Here is a 21260-nt window from a genome sequence, read left to right as displayed (position 1 = left end):
ATTTCAACTTTTTACTATGACTCATTGCTTCTATAGGAAGACCAGACTTGAGAGGAATAGGGAGAGCTGACATGGAAAATAAAATGAATTGAAATAATATAAGAGAGGAAAATGGGAAAAAAAAAAAAAAAAGATGAGGCACAATAAAGGACAGTTGCCCCTTTTAATGACACAATACTTCTTTCCAGAATTAGAGCACATCAAACAAGATGAAAGAGTATACATGAGCCAGAAGGGGGACCTGTACTTCGCAAATGTGGAAGAAAAAGACAGTCGGAATGACTACTGCTGCTTTGCTGCCTTCCCAAGATTAAGGACTATTGTGCAGAAAATGCCAATGAAACTAACAGTTAACAGTTGTAAGTCCAAATAATTTACGGTCCCATCGTGAATGCGGAATACAAATGCGTTTGTAATTTTATTCCGGTTGAAGCCAGTTGAAGCTGAGTTGACGCTTTCCACCATTGTTTAGTTCAACTCTAGAGACTTCATCCAGATGAAAGAGACATCTGCAGCTGCACATCTACAGCAGCTCTGTCTCCTGCAGCCAGAGTCAAATCTCAGTTCATAGCACAAACGCATTTTATTTGCTGTCTGGAGGATCCAGTCATTTTTCCTGGGCAGAATACACAATGAAATTCCAGGGTTTTCTAAGCAAGTCTCAGGCTCTGAATATCTGTGATTTTGGATTAACCTGCAGGCTGAAAATGTGGGAGAAAGGAATAAATTCAAAAATAGAAAGAAGCAACATTACAATTTTTATCCTTCAGGCTTCTTTTGTCCTTCTCAGATTGGCAAAGTTATTTGAATTGCTTCTCTTTCCTACTTGATTCTGCAGATGCCAGTCTGGGTTCCCATGTTTGAAAACAGCCATTATTAGCGGGATAAAAAAAAAATAAGATTCAAAGGGCAGAGATAATCCCCAATAGTTCAGACTGAATAATTAGCTCTAGTAGAGTCAAAAGTTGGCATGACCACTCCATTGTCTAATTTGGTTCATGATTTTTCCATTGTTACGTGTAGATACCCTGTGCCAGGGCTTCACTGTGGCATCCTCGGGTAATCTCAGTTCTCTTTAATGGAGCTATAATTTATATAGTTTCCACCTGGATTTCATCTGTGGTAGTTCAAAATTAAGCTCATTATAAATAATTTGCAACTGTGTCCCCAAAGATGGTGTTTCTAGTGAAGCCTTGGTTGTATCTCATTTTGTAATTTTTCTAAGAGAAAACTGTGACTTTTCATTCTGTTTTGATGTCAGCATCTGCCGTTATGTTTGTGAATTCTTTTCTTCCATCTTTTTTTAATTTCAGTAAAGCATGCTAATGACTCAAGTTCATCCACAGAAATTGGTTCGAAGGGTAAGTTGATGACATGTAAAGTATTGACATTAATTTTCACCTATAGTGGCTCATTGTCAGGATTTGAGTTTTTTTTTTTTTAAATACCTTCATGAGTTTATTAAAACACCAGTATTCCTAGTTAGGAAAATCTGTTAGCACAGAGGGCTCAGTTGCCTCCCATACCCATTAAATATATGCAAAAGGATGATATTTATAAATGCATAACTGTACAAATATTCCCATCTACTTATAGGTGATTAACAGATAAATACATGCATACGTGTAACTATATTTTTAATGGAGTAATTATTCTGGGTCTTTCAAAATATCCCTTATGGTTGATCAGCAGTTTGATTCAGAGCTATAACATGAAAAAAGGAAAAAGAAATGGTTGGATGTCAACAGAGGCAGAGAAAGCATTGGGTTTAAGAAAGTTAAATGGTTATTTTCTTTGCGTGACCTCTCATAATACTTAATATGCAACTGTCCGTTGTGACTTTTCTGAGAAAGAATATAGTTTGCCGCATTTTCCAAACTCATCTGTCTCTGAAACTTTTTTGTTTGTTTGTTTAATTTTTTTCCTTAGAACATCTCTCAGAATTAGTGTTCTATGGAAGTTACCTCAGTAAACTTGAATTAAATAGTAGTTTCTTTTTCCATAAAGAAGAGAATGTGCAAATATGCATGAATGCAAAAAATATTCCTTTTATAATTGGGACCAGCATGGAATCCTCTATACTAACTTACATACCTGATGCACTGACAACATCGGCAGGGCTGGATGAGGGCTCCTCTGGGTGCACCCCCACTTTGAAAATGCTATGATTAAGTATATATGGCCAATATCATTTTCTTTGAGGTCAGTAACAAACATGTATTGATGTATCTTGCCAGCACTCAGTAAAAACCATTGCACATAATACATGTTTAACTGATTTTTCAACGAATAAACACGTGTGAGGAAGCTATAGCAAGGTATGCACGTCTCCCAGTGCCTTTCATTCGTCTATTCTGATTACAGCATGTCAGCTTTGCGTGTCATATCACGTTAACGCTGGATGTAAAACACAATTTGTGTTTTGGAAATGAAATAAAAATTTACATTGAAAATGGAAGCCCTCCTCATTTGCCATCATATTTGAAACATATTCTTCAGAAAATGAGAAATGGAACTCTTCCTTATGCAGTTAAGGAGAGTGCTGGCTAATCTTTCCCGACAACAGCGTTTGTCTCTGAGGGACGGAGACTACGAGGCGTCACCTGAAAAGCCTGACACAGTCACACGTGCCAGGTGTCCACCACAGACGTCCTGAATCCCAATTTCTGGGTGCAGGGCTTAGGAAGCTGTATTATAACAGGAATCTTGTCAAATACTTAGGCATATTAAATTAAAGGAAAATATACATAGCCAAGAAACGTGATCAGGTATGATTAAAATGTAGAATGTAAAACCACAGACTGTCAGTAACTCAAGGGCTTTCGTCAGGAAACACATCTTCTTGAACAGTGTTAGAACTTCTGAATTTGAAGATGCGGTTTAAATCATAACCTTTATAAAACTTGATGCAACTCTGAAGGGCCACCAATGCTTCATGGTAAGAGTGGAGTCTGTTTAAATGGAACTATTTTAAAATGTGTGAAATAAATGTGTGAAAATATATTAAAATGTGTGTATAAATATACACACACACAGGTCCATATGGTTAAGTGGGTTTTAAGAAAGATTTAGTGCCAAAGGAGTTTAATTCTCTCTGTTTGAAAAAAAAAAAAAAAAAGAAATCTGAGACTTTTCTGTTCTGTTTTGTAGCAAATTCAATCAAGCAAAGAAAACCCAGGCTACTGTTGCCTCCTCCCGAGAGTGGCAGTGAGTCCTCAGTTACCATCCTCAAAGGGGACACCCTGCTGCTGGAGTGTTTTGCTGAAGGCCTGTGAGTAACTTGACTCCTTTTCATGACTTTATCCATCCAGTTCTGTAAAGAGTAAGGTGTCAGCGAAGGTGTGCCTGCATATACCTTCTTAAATGATTTCTTAAAAAAAAAAATCCCGTTACTACATTTCTGGAGAAAGTAATTTGCACTTCACTCTCCAGATTTCAGGCTGTGACTGAGATTGATTTATAATTAGGTCGCTCTGTCAGGTTGTGATAGTGTGAGTGGAGGTGACATTGACACCGTTCTCTCTACCTCAGTGGACAAAGGAAGCGGGGGGATTGCCGTCCTTTGAGCCTGAGGTTGTCAGAAGGCAGCGCATCACTACTGGTGCCAGGTTTTTGTCCCTCGGTTGTATCATCCTGTCCTGCTCCTGCTGGTTACGCTTTCTCAGGTTCCACAGAGTCCACTTTTCTGTTACTTCACTCTGCTGTCCTGTGCACACAGGCAGGTCCAGATCATGCAATTTAAGAAAGTTTCACATCAGACCTAATTACCTGCACATCTTTTACACCTGAAAAAGCAGTGCATTTTACCAAATCCTCCCAGAAAAGCCTAAGGAATCTTGGCTTGGTCACCGCTTGAAATAGTGACATTTATACTGAGTAACTACCGTAAGTCTATGTAAACAAGGACCGTCTCATTTACTGCTTGTTCATACAAGGTCTCCTGTTTCCTGTCGTCATCCTCCTGTGTTTACCAACGCAAACCCATCCCTGCCCTTAGGAGAACCGTGGGAGAATACATTCCACGTTTTCACACCAGAGTTTACATAGTCAGTTTGTAAACTGAGTTTTTATAGCTGGGCATCTGGTTCATGGACTAGGATTTGAAGTTCATACTCATTCATATTTCAGTGTATATTCTGAATGACTGGTTTTTAAATTGGGTTGTGGAGAAAAGGAGCAGGTTTTAATGGTTTTACAACCCCTATGCTTTGTGAATTTCTCTTTCCATCCAGCAAAGATACCTAGGTTGCTCATCTGTCTTAAATTGCCAGTGTATTGGTATACATGAATTAGAAGTGCAGTGATGTGGCCTCAGTTCAGAAGTCTGGTCTCTGTATTAGGTGAGGAGATGGAAGCCCCAGGTTTAGTTTGAATCACGTTGGTAACTGCATATTCTTTTGTTCTTCCTCATACGGGTTTAGAGTGTTAGAAAGTAAACTCTGAGAATTCATCACTGTTCTTGATTGACTCTTTGGGCAGGAAGAACATACCAATAATCCTTTTTTTTCCCCCCCTATTTCCCACAAATGCCATAATTTACCTCTTGAGTTGACCGAGAACTGCCCAGATGGTTTTCAATATAGTAGAATGGCTCTCATGTGCTTTTTGGAAAAAGCAGTGTCATGAAGCGATGTAGACAAAGAAAGTGAACCTCAATATGTGTCATCCTTGGGACTTGAGGATTCCTGATGCCTTGTCTGAAGAGGTTCTCCTGAAGTGGTTTCTTACTCACAGTGGGTTGGGTTGGGAATCCTATCTGACCTGGTTCTCTTTCAAGTAAGAGTGATACATTGTAACATTTTTAGAATACTTGAAAATGTTTCTTGTAAGAAGTTTTGAATGGCAAGCCTTCTGTAGTAACAAGTGTAATTATACGTAAGACAACACTGTACTCTTCAGTACGTGTCAGGCACACTGTTTTACACTTCGTGTGTTCATTGTATCCTCTCTACGGTTTATGACAGTTACTCCCGCTTGTAGGTGAGGCCAGTGTGGACCAGAGTGTTAAATTCACTTCTGCATGTTTAGTGTAACAGTGGGGGCTAGGATTCCATCCTGACTGTCTCTAGAACCCTAAACTACTCCTAAATTTAACTTCTTCACCATATTTTAGCCAAATGAACTGTTCTGTTCAGTAAAAGATGGGGCAGAAGAAAAAGGGAGAACAAAGGATGGCATTGCCCCTGAATCTAAAAAACAGGGATGTATTAGATACTTGAGAAAATGAGGAGTAGCAATGAAGATGTTGATACTATTAATTAAAATAAGAAAACTCTTGCAGGGAAAGGCTGAGGGGTTTAGATTCTGTATATTCTGTGAGTAGGGTGGACATTGAGAATAGTTCAAATGACGTTGTGAATTTCATTCAAAAGAGAAAAGTGTTGACTCCCCAGAAGAAGCACAGACGGTGAGTCCCTCAGTGGAAAGACCACTGCACGCGCCAACTCCCGCTCACTCACACCCGGGGAAAGCTTCATTAGGATTAAAGGCAATATCATGGCTTCCCTCTGCTGATTGTTGAGCTAAAATTTTCTCTCTCTCTTCTATTTTCTAAATTCATGAATTAATCCAGGTATGACTCTATTACAAACAAAGAAAGCTTAAGAACAGAAGTTGACCAAAGACCCAAACAAACATTTGACATGATGTCAAGGTGTATGTTTATGTCTAAAAATGGATTAAGCAATATTTTCTCCTTCAAAACTTTATTGTTCAAATGATGTTAGTAAATGTTTCTCAATTTTTTTTTTTAAAGGGAAAAAAAATTAGCAAGACTGTAACTGGCCATTCTTGCCATGATATAGATGTGTCCCTTGGTAGATTATGTCTTATGGTCTTATGATACTTCAGGATAATAATTTTATTCTGTTCTTTCAAGAAATAGATATTAAAGGATTAGACTAGTTTCCAAGGACTGGCAATTAAAAAAAAAGATTTTGCAGACAGTGAGATGCTTGCACTATGAAAGCATAGACTCAGAAAAAAAAAAACCCTCTTTATTTGGAGGACCTGAGGTCCAGAGCAGCCTGCAGTTTGGCAAATTGCCATTTTGACAGACGGAATGCAAAGCAAGTAGTTAGGAGACGTGGGCTGTTTGCCCTGTTGGGTGGTGTGCTCAGGAAGCCAGCAGCTGATGCACTGTCACAACTGCCTGTCTGCGCATCGCTCCTGTTTCCTGTAGGAGGCGCCATGTGCTCTGAGCCTGGACACAGAAAAGGTAGTGCTTCAGCTCTGTATGGCAGGTACACCTGAGCCTTGGGTGGGGGTGGGGGGAAGACTAGATGTGTGTAAAGACCTTCATTTTTACTTATAATATTTGTTTTGTTTAATAACTGAATTATTTTAACCACTGCTTAACAAAACAGACAATTGAAGATAATTGACAGAAACAATTTGAAGGTAGATGTTCAGTTATTAAGAAGTAACTAAATAAGTTGGCTACAAGCATATATTCCAAGAATATACAAAGAAAAAGGATGGAAAAAGCCCAAATATAATAGAACACACTGATAAAAAGACCAAGTATAGTCAAATTCCAAGGTCTAATATGTCATTTATTACCCCAGTGACCTTAAGCAAATTAATTAACTTTTTAAACTTTAGAATCCTCGCTGGTAAAATGATAATAGTGCCCACATTTAGAACAAACTCATAACTTCCTGCATTAATGATAAAAAGAAGTATAGTGAGAAGGAGGAACATCATCAATAAAAACAACAGAGCTGTTTCTTCCACTCAGTCATGTACCCCAAGTAGAGAGGAGAGAAAAAAGAAATCATCCATCAGTTAAAACCAGCCACCGGTGTTTTCCACCTAATTGTTAAAACACGAGTCATAGAGGGTCCTTCTCTCCACTTGTCTGGTTTTCACGAGATGGGATTTTTCTGTTTTTAAACCCAGCTGGCCTGATTCCTCCTCCTTGTTTTCCACCCACCTAAGGTTAGAGAAATGTTACTGTTGGTGTGTGACAAGGTATCAATTCGGTTTTTGTCTTGTTTTTTGCTTTTATCATTTGTCTGTTTTGATTGAGTGGTCTAATCTTTGTAAGCAAGGGAGATTTGGTTTCTCTCTTCCCGCACTCCCCACCAGGGCGCGGAAGCCTTGGCCAGCCAGGTCTGCACTGCAGAGCCCACCTTGCTGTAACATGAGCAGATCCTAGGTCCAGCAAGAACATCGGGCCCCACATCTGAGCCAGTCTCCAAGAGCAGCTTCATTAGGCTTACAGGGGGTATCGTGACTTCTCTCTGCTGACTGCTGGGTCCTTATTGATCCTATTTTTCAAACTCATACAGGGAAGAGGGTTGTTATTTCTGGCCTTTTCAAACCACCCACAGGGAGATAGCACACTGAAAAATATGTTGTAATATTTATTTGGGTCCATTTGATACAGGAAAACAGGGAATGAGATGGTGGCCGTGTCCCAGGTCTCCGTCGAGTCCCTGGGTTGCACGCCTTCAAGTGAGGGTCCTTGGCTTCGTGCAGGAAAGAATTCAAGAGCGAGCCATAGTTGAGTAAAGGTAGATTTATTCAGAGAGATGCATATTCCAAAGACAGTGTAGGCCACCTCAGAAGGCCAGAGAGGCCCTGTGGCTTGGGGGGTGGGGAGGATGTGGTTAATGTAAAAGCAGACACACGCTTCTTAGACAGGGTGCGGGCCATCTCAGAACGTGACAGCAAGAGTCCATGAGGCGCGGTGTTGTTAGTCTTTATGGGCTCGGTAACCTCATATGCTAACAAAGGGAGGGTTATTCCAGCTACTTGGGGGAAAGGGCTGGGATTCCCAGGAACTGGGCCACTGCCGACTTTTTGACTTTTTGTGGCTATCATCGGAACTTGCATGATGCCTGTGGGAGTGCCATTTACCTTGCTAATATGTTATAGTAAGTGTACAGTGAAGCTCAAGGTCTCCTAGAAGTCAAACCTCCCACTTCTAGGTCTACTGGGAGTTGAATTTTCCGCCATCTTGGTGTTAACTGCTGTGTCATTCCTTTGATGGTTGTGCCATGTCCTCTTCCTTCCTGTCTCACAATCATCCGGCCTTCATCTAACCATACCTGTTCAGCACGTACATGAACGTAGCCCTCTTAATGGAGGAAACAGAAGGTTTATGAGAAAGCAGACTATGACAGGAACTTGGAATAAAGGAGACTTGATCCAGTCCTGACAGTCACCACTGATGGTGGTGGCCGGTCCACACACCGGGAAGGCTGATGTTTTTCAGCGGAACTCTGGGTGCAGACCTGAAAGCAACACAGTGAAGGGCGTGTCCTGTGGTTTTCTTTATATTTTATTTTTCACTCTGAAAAATGTTTATTATTTATGTATTGCTTTGCAGACCAACTCCACAGGTTGAGTGGAACAAAATGGGTGATGATTTACCAAAGGGAAAAGAAACAGAAGTAAATGATGGCAATACTTTGAAGATAGAGAATGTCTCCTACCAGGACAAAGGAAGCTATCGCTGCACAGCCAACAATTTCTTGGGATCAGCCACTCATGATTTTCATGTTATAGTAGAAGGTACGTCTCCCGTGTTGATTTATTTTTCACTTAAAAAAAACTGAATTCATACTTGGAGTGGACCTCTAATGCATATATGTTAGAACAGGTTAGCTGTTTCAACTTTTAATTCTAGAGTGAGCAATGGAATATATTACACTTCAATTAATTAGGTTTGTCATTGACCCCACAAAACCACCTAAAAGGGACAGATGACAAGAAGGGATTTCATGTTAGGGACTGAATAGAGATAACTTCCACTATTTGTTTGAATAGTCCTTGAACCTAATCTCCTATGTCATCATACAGTGAGGGGAAAAAATTACTGTAATATATATATGATACTGCGTAATATGAAATCATAAAAGAGGTAGGCCTCACCATGGAAGAAATACCATGATGGGCCTAGGAGGAAGCTTGGACTTTTGTTTCCCAGTCCTGTCATTAACTTCCTGTGCCCTTGACTAAGTTAATTCACCTTTCTGTACGTCTGTTTCTTCACCAATGAAATAAGGGGATCAGACCAATTATTGTCTTAGCTCTTTCCTAGATATTTTTTGGGGTCCATATCTTGGGTTCACATGATATTCAATATATTATTGTGAAAGAAAAATAGACACTATAGTGTAAGTGTTACTTTTCTATCAAAAGGTGCAAAAAAAAAGGTTATATTGAAGTCATCCCTCCCTAAGTCCAAGCCTTTTGATCAATAGAGACTTGGCTATTGTTTGTTGTATTTCTGTAAATAAGTAGGCAATGATGTCATCATTTAAAAAGATGGGGAGTCGCAATATGTGGGTATCAGGGCTCTGCCTGCGAGGCAGATGGAAGGGTTACCTAGTCATCCTGTGCATTTGATTGATGCAGACTATTTTCTGTGATTCTCATCACACTGAAGTTTCTATGTATGGTTTGGTTGACTGTATTGATCAAATTAATGAGATGATTACTGCATTTGTACTTACGTAGTCCTGCGTAGGCTTAAGTATTGAAAGGAACAGTCTCTTTCAGGGTTCCATTTACTGGTACTCTACAGCTTCCACTTGTGTTCCAGTAAAGTTTCCTTGTTAAAGTTTTAATTTGCCCAGGGAACACCTAAGTAAAGGCCAGATATTTTAATGAATGGAGAGAGAAAAAAAAAAGACAACTCAATACAAATTCTATTCACAAGTAAATGTTAAGATAACTGTTTGAATCTTGCCGCTGTTTGGAATAACAGTGTATTGTCAAGATCTCTCTCTCACAATGTGTGAGATTAGTTAAGTTAGGAAGAATGGAAAAGCAAAGATGAGACTATCATTTCCCTTGGTTCAACAAAAGCAAAATCTGTATGGAAGAAAGCCCAATATTATGCGTAACGGTCAACATCTGTCAACAGAGATACATTCCTCTGTCCTTAAATTATATACTAAGAAATTCAGAGAGGAAGAGTTTGAGGGTTTTTTTTCTATATCTTTTAGTCAACATTTGATGCCTCTATGTGATTTGGCTATACTATGCAACAGGGATGTTTTCCATAACCCCCTGCCCCCCGCCCCAGCACACACATACTCACGAACCAGACATGGCTAATTGTTAGCTGCTCCTACTCCAAGTTGCTGACTATCAGAAATCCTTCCAGATGGCTGGAACATTGCTACGGTAGCTGAATATTTTAACAATCTGGTCATGGTTCTTTTTTGACTACAAGACTGAAGCTTTCAAAAGAATTGCTAGGATTGCAAAAAGAAAAAATAAATCAAGGATGTAAAATTAATTATGCAATTTAAAATGTTGACTGTAGGATTCCAAAGGATTATATAGGTATCCTGAACAAATTGTCCTCACTATTCATAAAACAGCTATTAGCACTATTGAGATGTAAATAATGTTTTTATGAGGAACATTTAGTCGTTTCTCCTTAATGAGAGAACGACTAAATGTGCCCTCAGTTGTATGTTTTAGGAGTTTCCCTTCACACATGCAAGTGAGAAGCAAACTGAGCTCAGGAAGTCTTTTTTGTTACTGTTAAGTGTGAAAGCAGTAAATATATCCTTCATTAATCATATGGACAGATGCGTTCACTTTCATTCAATTTTCTTCTGCCTTCCTGAACCTTCTTCTTTCCCTTTCTTTGACTCTTGCTTGGAAACTCAAATTAAATAAGAAGGATTAGCCATATGGGAAAAGAGCAGTGTTACTGTGAACTTTGCAAATCTAGTCCATTCTGAAAACACCCACTGTGCTTAAGTAACAGCACATGTTTTACTGTATTCTGTTTGTGATATTTCTTTATTGCTAAGCACAAACTCTGTAATTTAAGCTACAGCATTCTAAATATGCAAGCAAACTGCACTTTCAAATCCTAGAATATGTATAAGCAAAAACAGCCAGGGTGTCTTGACAAGGCAACACTATCTTTTCTAGGAATCCGTGGTCTAAATATTACACATTCAGTAAAAAGAGATTAAAATGGCATTTAAAACATTCTAAATCCAGAAATCAAAATATGACCACAATCCCATTTCAACTGATTATATGAAGTCCTGCTAACAATGTTCACGTTGTAAACGTTTGAATCCTTTAAGGCTTTTGAAATTTAGTAAGTGTAGTAGGAAACTATTCATGCATGACTATATACCCATAATTGTATTGTATTTTAAAAGGATGTCATGAACTCAAATGCAATTCAGTCATTGATCTGCTTAAGAAAGCCTCCTTTTCAAATAAGAAATCCATTTCCAGAAAGTTGCAATTAAATCCAAATTTGATGAAGCTAATAATTTTTGATTTATTAATATATAATTATTTAGTAGAAATCTCTTACTAAGAAAATTACCTCTGTGTTGTCTGTTTTATAGGTACTGAATTTCCTGTTTTGTTTTGTTTTCATTCTAGTGATAAACATTTCTAATTAGCTTGCTTATTATATTCTAAATGTTCAGACATTTACATCTCAGTTTTCAGCAGCATGAGAGAAATTTATCACCTTGTTTTGTTATTTACAATTATGAAAAAATGAATAAAGTTTCAGCATAAGTTGTTTTCTTCAGTTACCATATATCTTAGGATAAAAGACTGGAATTCAGTGATGGTGTTTCCTCTCAGAATTTTCCATTTTAATCATTCTTTCCTCTCTGTTGAGCCTCTTTTTCCATCCTTTCAACTAGATCTCACCCTTCAGCAACAGTCGCATGTTCCAACCTTTGGAAAACTCTTTGTTTTCTGTCCATGCATGCCCTTAGCCTGACTTCAGCCACCAAAAATTCTGTTCCTACCCAGTGTCCGTCAGGCTCACGTGCATTCTATTATGAACAAGGTAGCCACTAGTTAAATATGTTCAATCCAGAAGTGAAGTTATGAGCTGGTGAATGACCAGAAGGCAGTGATTCCCTTCTAATCCAAGGCCCCTTCCTTTCTCCCTTGTGCTGTTTTCACTGGAGTCTCTGCAGATCAGTCATTTCAGTTTAACTCAAAATGACCCCCAAATGCATCTGTGCTCATTGTGTCAATGTCGGGGAGGAAGGAATTTTCCTCTCTGCTTTTGTCTTCTTCTGGCTGGTCTAAGGATTAAATTGACATGAGACACATTAACAGGAAACAATCAAACAAAAGTGCAATAACATGTATACATGTGAAAGAGCCAGGAAAACTGAGTGACTCGCCAAAATGGCCAAAGCCCTCACATTAAATACCATCTTCAGCTAAAGACAAAAGAGGATGTTTGGGACTTAAAAGGGAAGGACGGCATCTCCAAGGAAGACACGGAGATGGAAAAGCAAATGTTTGGTGCACAAATGTTTGCTGGGCTCTGTACAGACAATGGGACACAGAGTGGACTCTGATCTCTGGGCCCTGCAGTTTCCCCCACCACATCTAGCCCATATTCTTGGCAGATATTTCTGGTAATAGCTCTAGTCCAGAAATAGGCCTTCTATCTAAAGTATATTAGGCAGGTAGGAGGGAGGCCAAAGTTTCTTTCTACATCTTTTGGGCCTTGATTGTTTTCAGCTCAAAATAATCTGAATGCCAAAGAGATACTTTGGGGGTGGCAAATTTTGTTCCCCTAAATCAAGCAGAGGAGACACCAGAAAGAGAACAGTTCTGCTCTGGCTCTTAAGAGATAACGAGTTTAGTGATCTAGTCTACGGACCCCAGTGAGAGTCTCAGTCTGGGCTGGAAGGGAGAGCAGTGTCAAGACAAGGCCCAAGAATAAGATGCTTCTGAGCAAGACAGACTTAAAGTCCCTCTCAAATTGCATGTCCACGTCTACCTTCGTTCAGGACCAGCTTACCTCTCAGAAGAAACACATAGTAACAGATGTCCACATGTTTCTAAAGAAAGCTTATGATAAAGGATTAAGGTAAAGCTTAGGGATGACCCTAAGTGAATACCCAGAACTTCTTGAGTCAGTTGATAGATATTAGAGGAGCTTCGATTTGGAAGCACAGAGTGACAGTGGGTAAAGCTATTTGGCCTTGGTTCCTGTCTGTGATCCAAATTAAAGAAATAGTAATGAATTAGAAATAACACAACATTTACTTTGGAGTCTGAATGCTGCTTACCCAGTAGGTTTACAGATCCCTGAAACAGCAAAAGTAGGGCTTCTTTTCCTGATGACCATGGGCAAATTAAATGACTTCTCCAAAGCTCAGTTCTCCATCTGTAAGGTGAAAGGGTTGGATATGATGGTCACGTAAGCACCCTTTACCTAAGATCTAACTGGTGGACCTTAATGCAGACCCTAAAGGATTAATGAAATTTGTAGGCTGAAACTAGAAATAGGAATCCTGATTATATTATTCATAAAGATTTAGAGAAAGGTCATCATTACATGATATCCTTTATTATTTTTTAATTGAGATACTATTGATATATTACATTTTTAGTTTCAGGTATATGACACAATGATTTGATATTTCTTTATTTTGCTAAATGATCACCACCATAAGTGTAGTTCGCATGCATCACCACAGTTACATTTTTTTCTTGTGATGAGAACTTATAAGATCTACTTTCTCAGCAATTTTCAAGTAGACAATACAGTATTATTTCTTGGCTATAGTCACCATGCTGTATATTACATCCCATGCTCTCCTGTATTTTTAACAAGCTCTGAAAGCAGTAGTCTTAGTTTTCTGCTGTAAATATGAAAATTTTCACATTCATGGAGCTTTTTTCTCTGACTCAGATGTTTAATTCTATTGTGGTTATATGAAAAGACCCCCCCCCCCAAAGTAACGATATAAAAAATGCCAACACATACAAAAACTAAAACACTTCACCTCAGAGGATCATATGCAGTTTATGATCTGCACTGCTGCATTTTAAACTAAATGACTAAATATTTACAGATTGCAAATTGTGAACACAAATATTTAACTTGGAATTTAATTAAGTCCATACCCTACTGAATAATTACAAGGGCAATTTCTTTTGCTCAGACTTGCATTTGCCAGGGATATTTGTATATTTTCATTTTTCCTGGTGAATTTGTAGACATTTTCCCCCCATAATTTTCCTTTTCCAGTTTTACTCAAAGAAATTTGTTTAAATGACATTTTTCATTTTACACATATATGTATCTTTAAAGACTTTCCTTTTTGACAAAAATGGAAATCTGAAAATGTCCTGGGGGAAATAACCAAGCAACACTTGATGGGAATTACTACCTGCAGGTATTATGCAATTTTCTCTGCAATCAAATTACCCAAACCATCCACGCTTTAATCAGAATCTTTTATTCACTCCTGACATAGTAATATACTTAAGGTGACAAAACATGACAGTAATGTTTGCACCAAAGAAAAATGTCTCATTCTGTACTGAAACACTACTTAGAATTACAATATTGGAGCATTAGGGCATAGAAAGATACAAGTGATTTAAATACATCTTTTCTTCCATTGTTTCTAGAGCAAAAAAGTAAATTTAACTTACAGGATTCCTTGTCTTATCCCTTACCCAAAAAAAAAAAAAAAAAAAAAAAATTCTAGGCAATGATGTTTGCCAAATTCTTAAGACAGATAATTAGATTTGGACATAAAAATGCTATAAAGTCATTAATTAAGAAATCTCTAAAATAATGGTTGAACATTTTAATTTTATTAAAAAAATTTTCAAAATTATTTCTTGAATATCAGCCATTTTGTATGCCATGCTACAGCATGAAATAAGCTGTAAGCAGCACTTAGATAAAACTTAATGTGTTTATCCCTCCATTTTCTGTAATGACATGGATACTTCACCAGTAGCTAAATAAAGTGACTGTAGACAACTATTTTTGGTGTGTTGATTTTATTATACATGCTAAGATTCCAAATTACGCACACACACACACCCTATTCCACGCGAAAAACAATGCCCATATCTTGCTTTAGAAAAACATTTGCCAAGAGCTAGTGTAAAACTCTTTGTTGTGTCTGCCCTCTGCTGGTGTATATCAGAACTACAGGCCTTAACCTTTTCGGACCTTCTGTGATCGATAAAATGCTGATGTGCTCTTCACTTTATTTCCAGAGCCCCCTCGCTGGACAAAGAAACCTCAGAGTGGTGTGTACAGCACTGGGAGCAGTGGTATCTTGTTGTGTGAGGCTGAAGGAGAACCTGAACCCACAGTCAAGTGGAGAGTCAACGGCTTCCCAATTGAGAGTAAGTGAAAACACCGATTGTGATGCAATGCTGAAGGCAGCGGTTTGCAGGGACGGTCAATGGTCAGACACGCTGGTTATGGCTAAAACAGAATTGCAAGTGGCTGGACTGTCAAGACAGACCTAACCAAGAAATCCAAAATAGCATGCATCTTGCAAAGCAATTTGAGTTATGCTTGGATTTATGGAACAGCCATAACTAATGTCTATTGGGCCATTCATTAATTTTATACATACACACACACACACACACTCTCTCACACTCATAAAGGTTTAAAAATAAGGCAACTGAATGACATAGAGGATGCACCCAAGAAGGAAAGTCAGTTGCTGTGCCTTTCCCTGTCCCTGTGGTTGACTCAGTGGTTGGAAGGCAGGACTTCCCTGGGATCCAAGCAACAGTGACCCTTCACGTGGGCTCTGCTCTTTACAAGGATCTTCTCGGGCATGCCTGTCTGCATGATCTGAGAAATCCACAGGGCCAGAGAGACAGGGTAGGCATCCTGGTGGTCCAGAGACCTGGGGACCCCAACTAGGCTGTGCACCTAAGCTTGGGGAGATTGACTAACTTTGAGCTGCTCAGTGAATCTCCCCAGGCTTTAGTTTTTAATGGCAAAATGGAGCTAATGGTAGTTGGTTGTGACTGAATGAGATGAAAATGTCAGCCACTTGGGGTAATGTTATCTGTACAACGTTGTCATATTTCATCAACTCTGGATGCAGAGTGTCTGTGTTTGCACTCAGGCTCAGTCATTTACTAGCTGTGTGATTTGGTGCATTACTGACCCTCTTCAAGCCCTTTGTGCCATTAGTAAAATGAGGCTGAAAGCAGCACCAACCAGTGGGTGTTGTTAGGTGGATTTAAGGAAACACCACGTAGAGAACGCTTAGCACAGAGACCGCCACACAGAGTACTATTCACTGTCGTTCTCATACAGCAAGTACTCAGGAAACCTTAGTGTTCTTTGTTGTTATTATTAGTTTTGAGAGAAACGTCTGTTTTATTGTTCTGTGAATGGCCGGAAGCACAGTGTCAATGACAAGCAGATACTAACTGAACACATTTGATGATGAGATTGAAAACAAAAGTGATAGTAATTTAAAAATATCTATTACTTTCACAGGCTTATGGCTATTAATCTAGAAATTGTCAAATCACAGTATGACCATATCTCCTTTCTTAGCAGATAACTAAGCACAATGACTTTCAAGTCTGTCTTGTTAAAGCTTCCAGAAGAAGAAATGTGCCTACTTACTTAAAGTAACAGATACCTTGGCAAAACAATGAGCGGTTCAGAAACATTTTTTTCCTCGTCTTTCTTATTGAGATGTAACTGATGTGTGTTATATTAGACTTAGATGTACAGCATAATGCTTTGATATTTGTATGCACTGTGAAATGATTACTACAGCAAGTCCAGTTAACAACTGCCATGTTAAAGAGCTACTTAATTTTCTTCTTGTGATGAGAGCATCTAAGATCTACTCTTAGCAACTGTCAGATATGCAGTATTGTTGCCATGCTGTACTTTGTATCCTCGTGACTTACTTGTTTTATAACTGGAAGTTTGTACCTTTTTACTCCCTTCACCCATTTGGCCCATCCTCCACCCTCTGACCTCTGGCAACCACTGAGCTTGTTCTGATCTGGGGGTTTTTTTGTTTTTTATTCCACACATAAGTAAGATCATATAATATATTTCTTCCTCTGTCTGACATGTCACTTAGCTTAATGCCCTCAAGGTCCATCTGCGTTGTCACAAATGACAGGATTTCCTCATTTTTATGGTTGAACAGTATCCCACTATGTGTACATGTGTGTATGATATATAGATAGATATATATATATGTATGTATGTATGTATATCACACTTTCTTTATCCTTTTATCTGTCAGCGGACACTTTAGCCCTCATTATTAATATCCTCAGTTTGAGTCTTTTTACTCATTCTTTAGAGAACAGAATAAAAAATGAAAAATAAGACTTGAGGTAGATCAGAGGGAAATGAAAACAATTTTTGTTCATAAAGCATGCTAAGGATGCTGAAATAAAGAATGCAGAGTCTCTGGCATGAAATCATGAAATTTTATATTTGAACAGCACTGGCTGTTCATGAAGGGCATTCACATTTTGCTTTGGACCCTCAAATGAGCCTTTTAAAGGGACTATGATTATTATTTAACAGATTGATTATTACATTAAGTAATATTTATTGAATGCCTTCTTAGTACCAGGCACTGGCCTTACTGCTTGGGAGAGAGCAGTGAATAAAATGGACAGCCCCTGCTCTGGTAAACGGGGCGTTCTAGAGGGGAGAGACAAGCAGTGGACAGGTAGGTACAGAATTGTGTACTGCAGTGTGGTAAAAATAAAAACCGCTGGAGAAGGGGAGGGTGTGAGAAGTTCAGGACCTAGCGTAGAGAGCCTATCTTAAGGTAATACTGGGAAGACCCGTGTGGTTATTTACCTTTGAGTAGAGGTCTGGGGGAGGTGAGGGGTGCAGCCATGCCAATCCCTCTGAAAGAGCTTTCCAGGTGGAGAGGTCACTGAGGGCAGAGACCAGAGGCATGTTTGGAGTGTTCAGGAAAAGCCAGGGCTCTGCTGTGGCTGAGGCTGAGTGAACGAGAGGGGGCAGTGCCTGGAGAGACCAGTCTCCTGCAGGGAGATGTGAGGGGCCGCATCGCATGTAAAGGTGAGGGTCCGAGTGGGGACTTGGGGTATTACTGCAGAGAAGATGGGCAGCTCTTGGGGGATTTAGATGAGGAAAGCAGCAGGCTCTAAGGTATCAACAGAGCATCTTTTTTCTGGCCTCTGAATGGAGAAGCACTTGTGTGACTCCAGGTGGGGGCTGCCTGAAAGATTTTGTAGCCTTGGGTTGGGGTGGGAGTTAGGTTATGGATTTATTCCCAAAGTAGAGGTAACTGGTTTGTTTATGGATGGAAATGTCAAGGCTGAAAATAAACTAATGCAAGACAGCACCACTGGATAATGGCAGACCTAGAACCAAAGCCGCAATTTTGGAATCCAAACTCCGTATTCCTTCCACAGCCCTGGACCAAAGCTCTCCTTGCTTCCCTGCCAGCAGGTCATAACAATTGGTAGTTAGGATGTTTGCTGATAGTGGGCTCATTGCATTTTTAGCAATTACATATCTTTTACATATCTTATGTGAACATTAAATCAGAATGATTACTATTACTGATCACAAGCCTAACCTTTGTCAAATGCTTTGCATACGGTGTTTCTTTGCCTCCTGATAAGCCCCGCAAGGGAGATTTTTTTACTCTCCAGTTTGTAGATGTGGCCACTGAGGCTCGGAGATGTTGCATCACTTACTGGGGGACACAACCCAAGTGAATTTAGAGCCAGAAATGGAAGTGAAATGGCTAAGATAGAGCTGAAGTTTCTCCCACTATATTGCACTTCTGTCCTGGGGCAGATGGTCGAAGGAGAACTGACAGGGATGATGGGGCTAATTGTGAAACTTGTAGAATTTGGTGTCAGGTATGAGAGTGCGGAGTGAGATCCAAGTCTCAATTCTTTGGCTCCTTAAAAAGCTACAGAATTGTACCAATTTTCTATTGTTGCCGTAACAAATTACCACAAGTCTAGTGGCCTAAAACATTTTTTATATTACAATTCTGCAGGTTGGAAGTCCAACACAAGTCTCACTGGGCTAAAATCAAAGTGCCAGCAGTGCTGTGTTCCTCTCTGGAGGCTCTGAGAGAGAAACCCTTTCCTTGCCTTTTCTAGTTCGTACAGGGTGCCCACCTGCCTTGGCTTTTGGCCGACTGCCTCCATCTTCAGACCAGATGTTTGCATCTTTCTGACCCTTCTTTCATAGTCGCATCTCCCTTGGGCTGGCCACAGCCAAGAGAGGTTCTCTGGTGATAAGGGGCCTTGTAATGACATGGGCCTGCTTGGATGATCCAGGGTGATCCCCCTTCTCAAAGCCCTTCCCCCTCATCACATCTGCAGACTCCCTTCTGCAGATGGAGAGTAAAATATTCACCAGTTGTAGAGGTTAGACCTTGGCCATTTTGGGGATCTGTTCTTCTCCATACCACGGAGAGACCTACTTGGAATAAAATGCTACCCAACAAAAATGTTTTCCAATGGGAAGCATTCACTGACTGCCTCCTCTGTGACAGCTGCTTTTCAGGCACTGGGGACACAGCGCATGACACACAGGTGAGGTCTTGCCACCACGGACCTCATAGTCAAGTATCTCTCACCCCCAGAAGGAAAAAGGTGCATAAGAAAAATCTTCCATTTTATGATGTAATACCCAGTATTTTCTATGACCTAAAACTTAGTGTATTCACTGTTTTGTATAATGGAGACACACACACACATACAAACAGATGTATTGGTAATCTTGTAATGTCATTTAAACGAAAAATTTCACCACCTGTGCTTCTCAGTCAACATCCCTAGCTCGTATGTTGCCCTTTCCACTGCTTGTTGGGAGGGTTGTGGCAGGGCACGGGATTTGGCAGGGGGCTGTGGGCTGTGGGCTCACCCCCTCTGAAATGCAGGCTTTTCGCCTTCTCAGTGGTCCCATCGGTGCTGATCTAGCAGGTTCTGGGCAGAGTTAATGAGGTAACACATGTTACATATCCAACAGAGTTCTCTGGCCCTTAATAAAGATACCATAAATACTAGATTTTTCTCACTTCCAAAAGGTATCTCCGGAATTATGCTTGGATCAGGAGTGGGGTAGGATTTATTGCCAAAAAGTAGAAAAGCTGGTCTTGGCCCTCAAGAAGAGTTTAGTCTTCCTGGGAGAATGGGCTGTAGGAGCTTTGTATCTGAAGTGGTTAAGGAGCAAAGCGAGACTGTTGAAATGATGAAGGGTGTGGATCGGAAAACTGCAGAAGGGCAGAGAAGTGAAACAGAGGAACAGAGTGTCGAGGGGAAAACAGCAGCCAGTATTGGTGGATTGAGGGGATCGAGCTGTGCTGATCATGTGGTTTACGCTGGGCAGTATCAGGACCTCAATTTACAAGAGTAAGTGAAACTCAGTTCACAGTGGGACATGAATGCTAAACAGAAAATCTGGAATCTTACAGGTGTGAGTATGGAGAGGCAGTGAGCCAGAGACTGACAGATTCTGGCAATAAATACTAATTTGAAGGAAAACTGAAATTGCAGAAGGGTCTGGAAAGAAAAATTCATGGTTGCTGTTAAGAAATTGTAAAGAATTGGCTTCAGCGAACTATTATTCACCCTAAACTGGTCTTAAAATATAAATACTGTGGGACACATTTAATAAATGGTGTTTAAATATTTCACGTTCTATTTTTTATCAAACTGGCATTCTTTAATCTCTTGAAGGAAATCCATTTTCTGGTGATGTCATCACCTCCGGAGAAATCAGTTTTACCAACGTACAGCCGAACCACACCGCTGTGTACCAGTGCGAGGCCTCGAACGTCCACGGCATGATCCTGGCCAGTGCCAACATCGATGTCGTAGGTGAGCCCACCGGGGAGCGGGCTGTTAACCTGCCATTTTCTACAGGAAAATGTTCAAGGTCATACTCACAAGTAGACTGAATTCTCGGCACATAAAACACGGGGGGAAATCAAAGTACCTTCCACCTTCTATTTTCGTATTAGACTAAAAGTTATACTTTCAGAAATGCATGGCATTTGAATACTTTCTTATTCAAGAATATGTGCTGTGATATTCAGCTGTCTTCTATTCTTATTAATATGGCTAGGATATAGAAATTAATTTGTCTGTCTTACTTCTTATATGAAAATTTAAAACTATATTTATATTGCTTTCCAATAGATGTTCGCCCGTTGATACAAACGGCAGATGAAGAAAATTACGCTACAGTGGTTGGGTACAGTGCTTTCTTGGACTGTGAGTTCTTTGCTTCACCCGAGGCAATAGTGTCCTGGTAAGCTGGTACAGTTTTCTTAAGAGAATGTCAGGTGTAGATTTCGCCTTGTTTCTTCATCCATCATTTGACAGGCTGCATTGTGTCCATGTTGTTACAGGTAGCCAATGCCTCTGAGCAATTAGTTTGCAAACTTAACTGCCTCTCCTGGAACCATTGACTAGATTTGTAGGATTGTCTCATGTGGGGACATTTGGAGAGCCATTTTTGCTCACAAAGG

At 39.8% G+C, this 21260-nt stretch overlaps 1 protein-coding gene across 14 annotated transcripts in view; it reads left to right on the top strand.

Moving 5' to 3' along the window:
- Window positions 1–21260, top strand: part of CHL1 (cell adhesion molecule L1 like) — a 181547-nt gene that overhangs the window by 120387 nt on the left and 39900 nt on the right. For 12 of the 14 annotated variants that reach the window (XR_010384794.1, XR_010384795.1, XR_010384797.1 and 9 more), the window contains 7 exons: window positions 189–359; window positions 1314–1361; window positions 3151–3271; window positions 8336–8520; window positions 14998–15129; window positions 20467–20607; window positions 20929–21040. Coding sequence is in view for 10 of the 14 variants with exons in the window: in XM_031470755.2 (XP_031326615.2) it covers window positions 189–359; window positions 1314–1361; window positions 3151–3271; window positions 8336–8520; window positions 14998–15129; window positions 20467–20607; window positions 20929–21040 (910 nt within the window). In the remaining 4 variants the exon portion in view is untranslated. The remainder of the gene's footprint in view (window positions 1–188; window positions 360–1313; window positions 1362–3150; window positions 3272–8335; window positions 8521–14997; window positions 15130–20466; window positions 20608–20928; window positions 21041–21260) is intronic. The other 2 variants (XM_031470757.2, XM_031470752.2) reach the window with 1 other exon arrangement.

The sequence above is a fragment of the Camelus dromedarius genome, chromosome 17 (assembly GCF_036321535.1).
Source record: "Camelus dromedarius isolate mCamDro1 chromosome 17, mCamDro1.pat, whole genome shotgun sequence".
Classification (NCBI taxonomy): domain Eukaryota; kingdom Metazoa; phylum Chordata; class Mammalia; order Artiodactyla; family Camelidae; genus Camelus; species Camelus dromedarius.
Note: the sequence above shows the minus strand (reverse complement) of the source record. Positions and strands in the feature narration are given on the sequence as shown.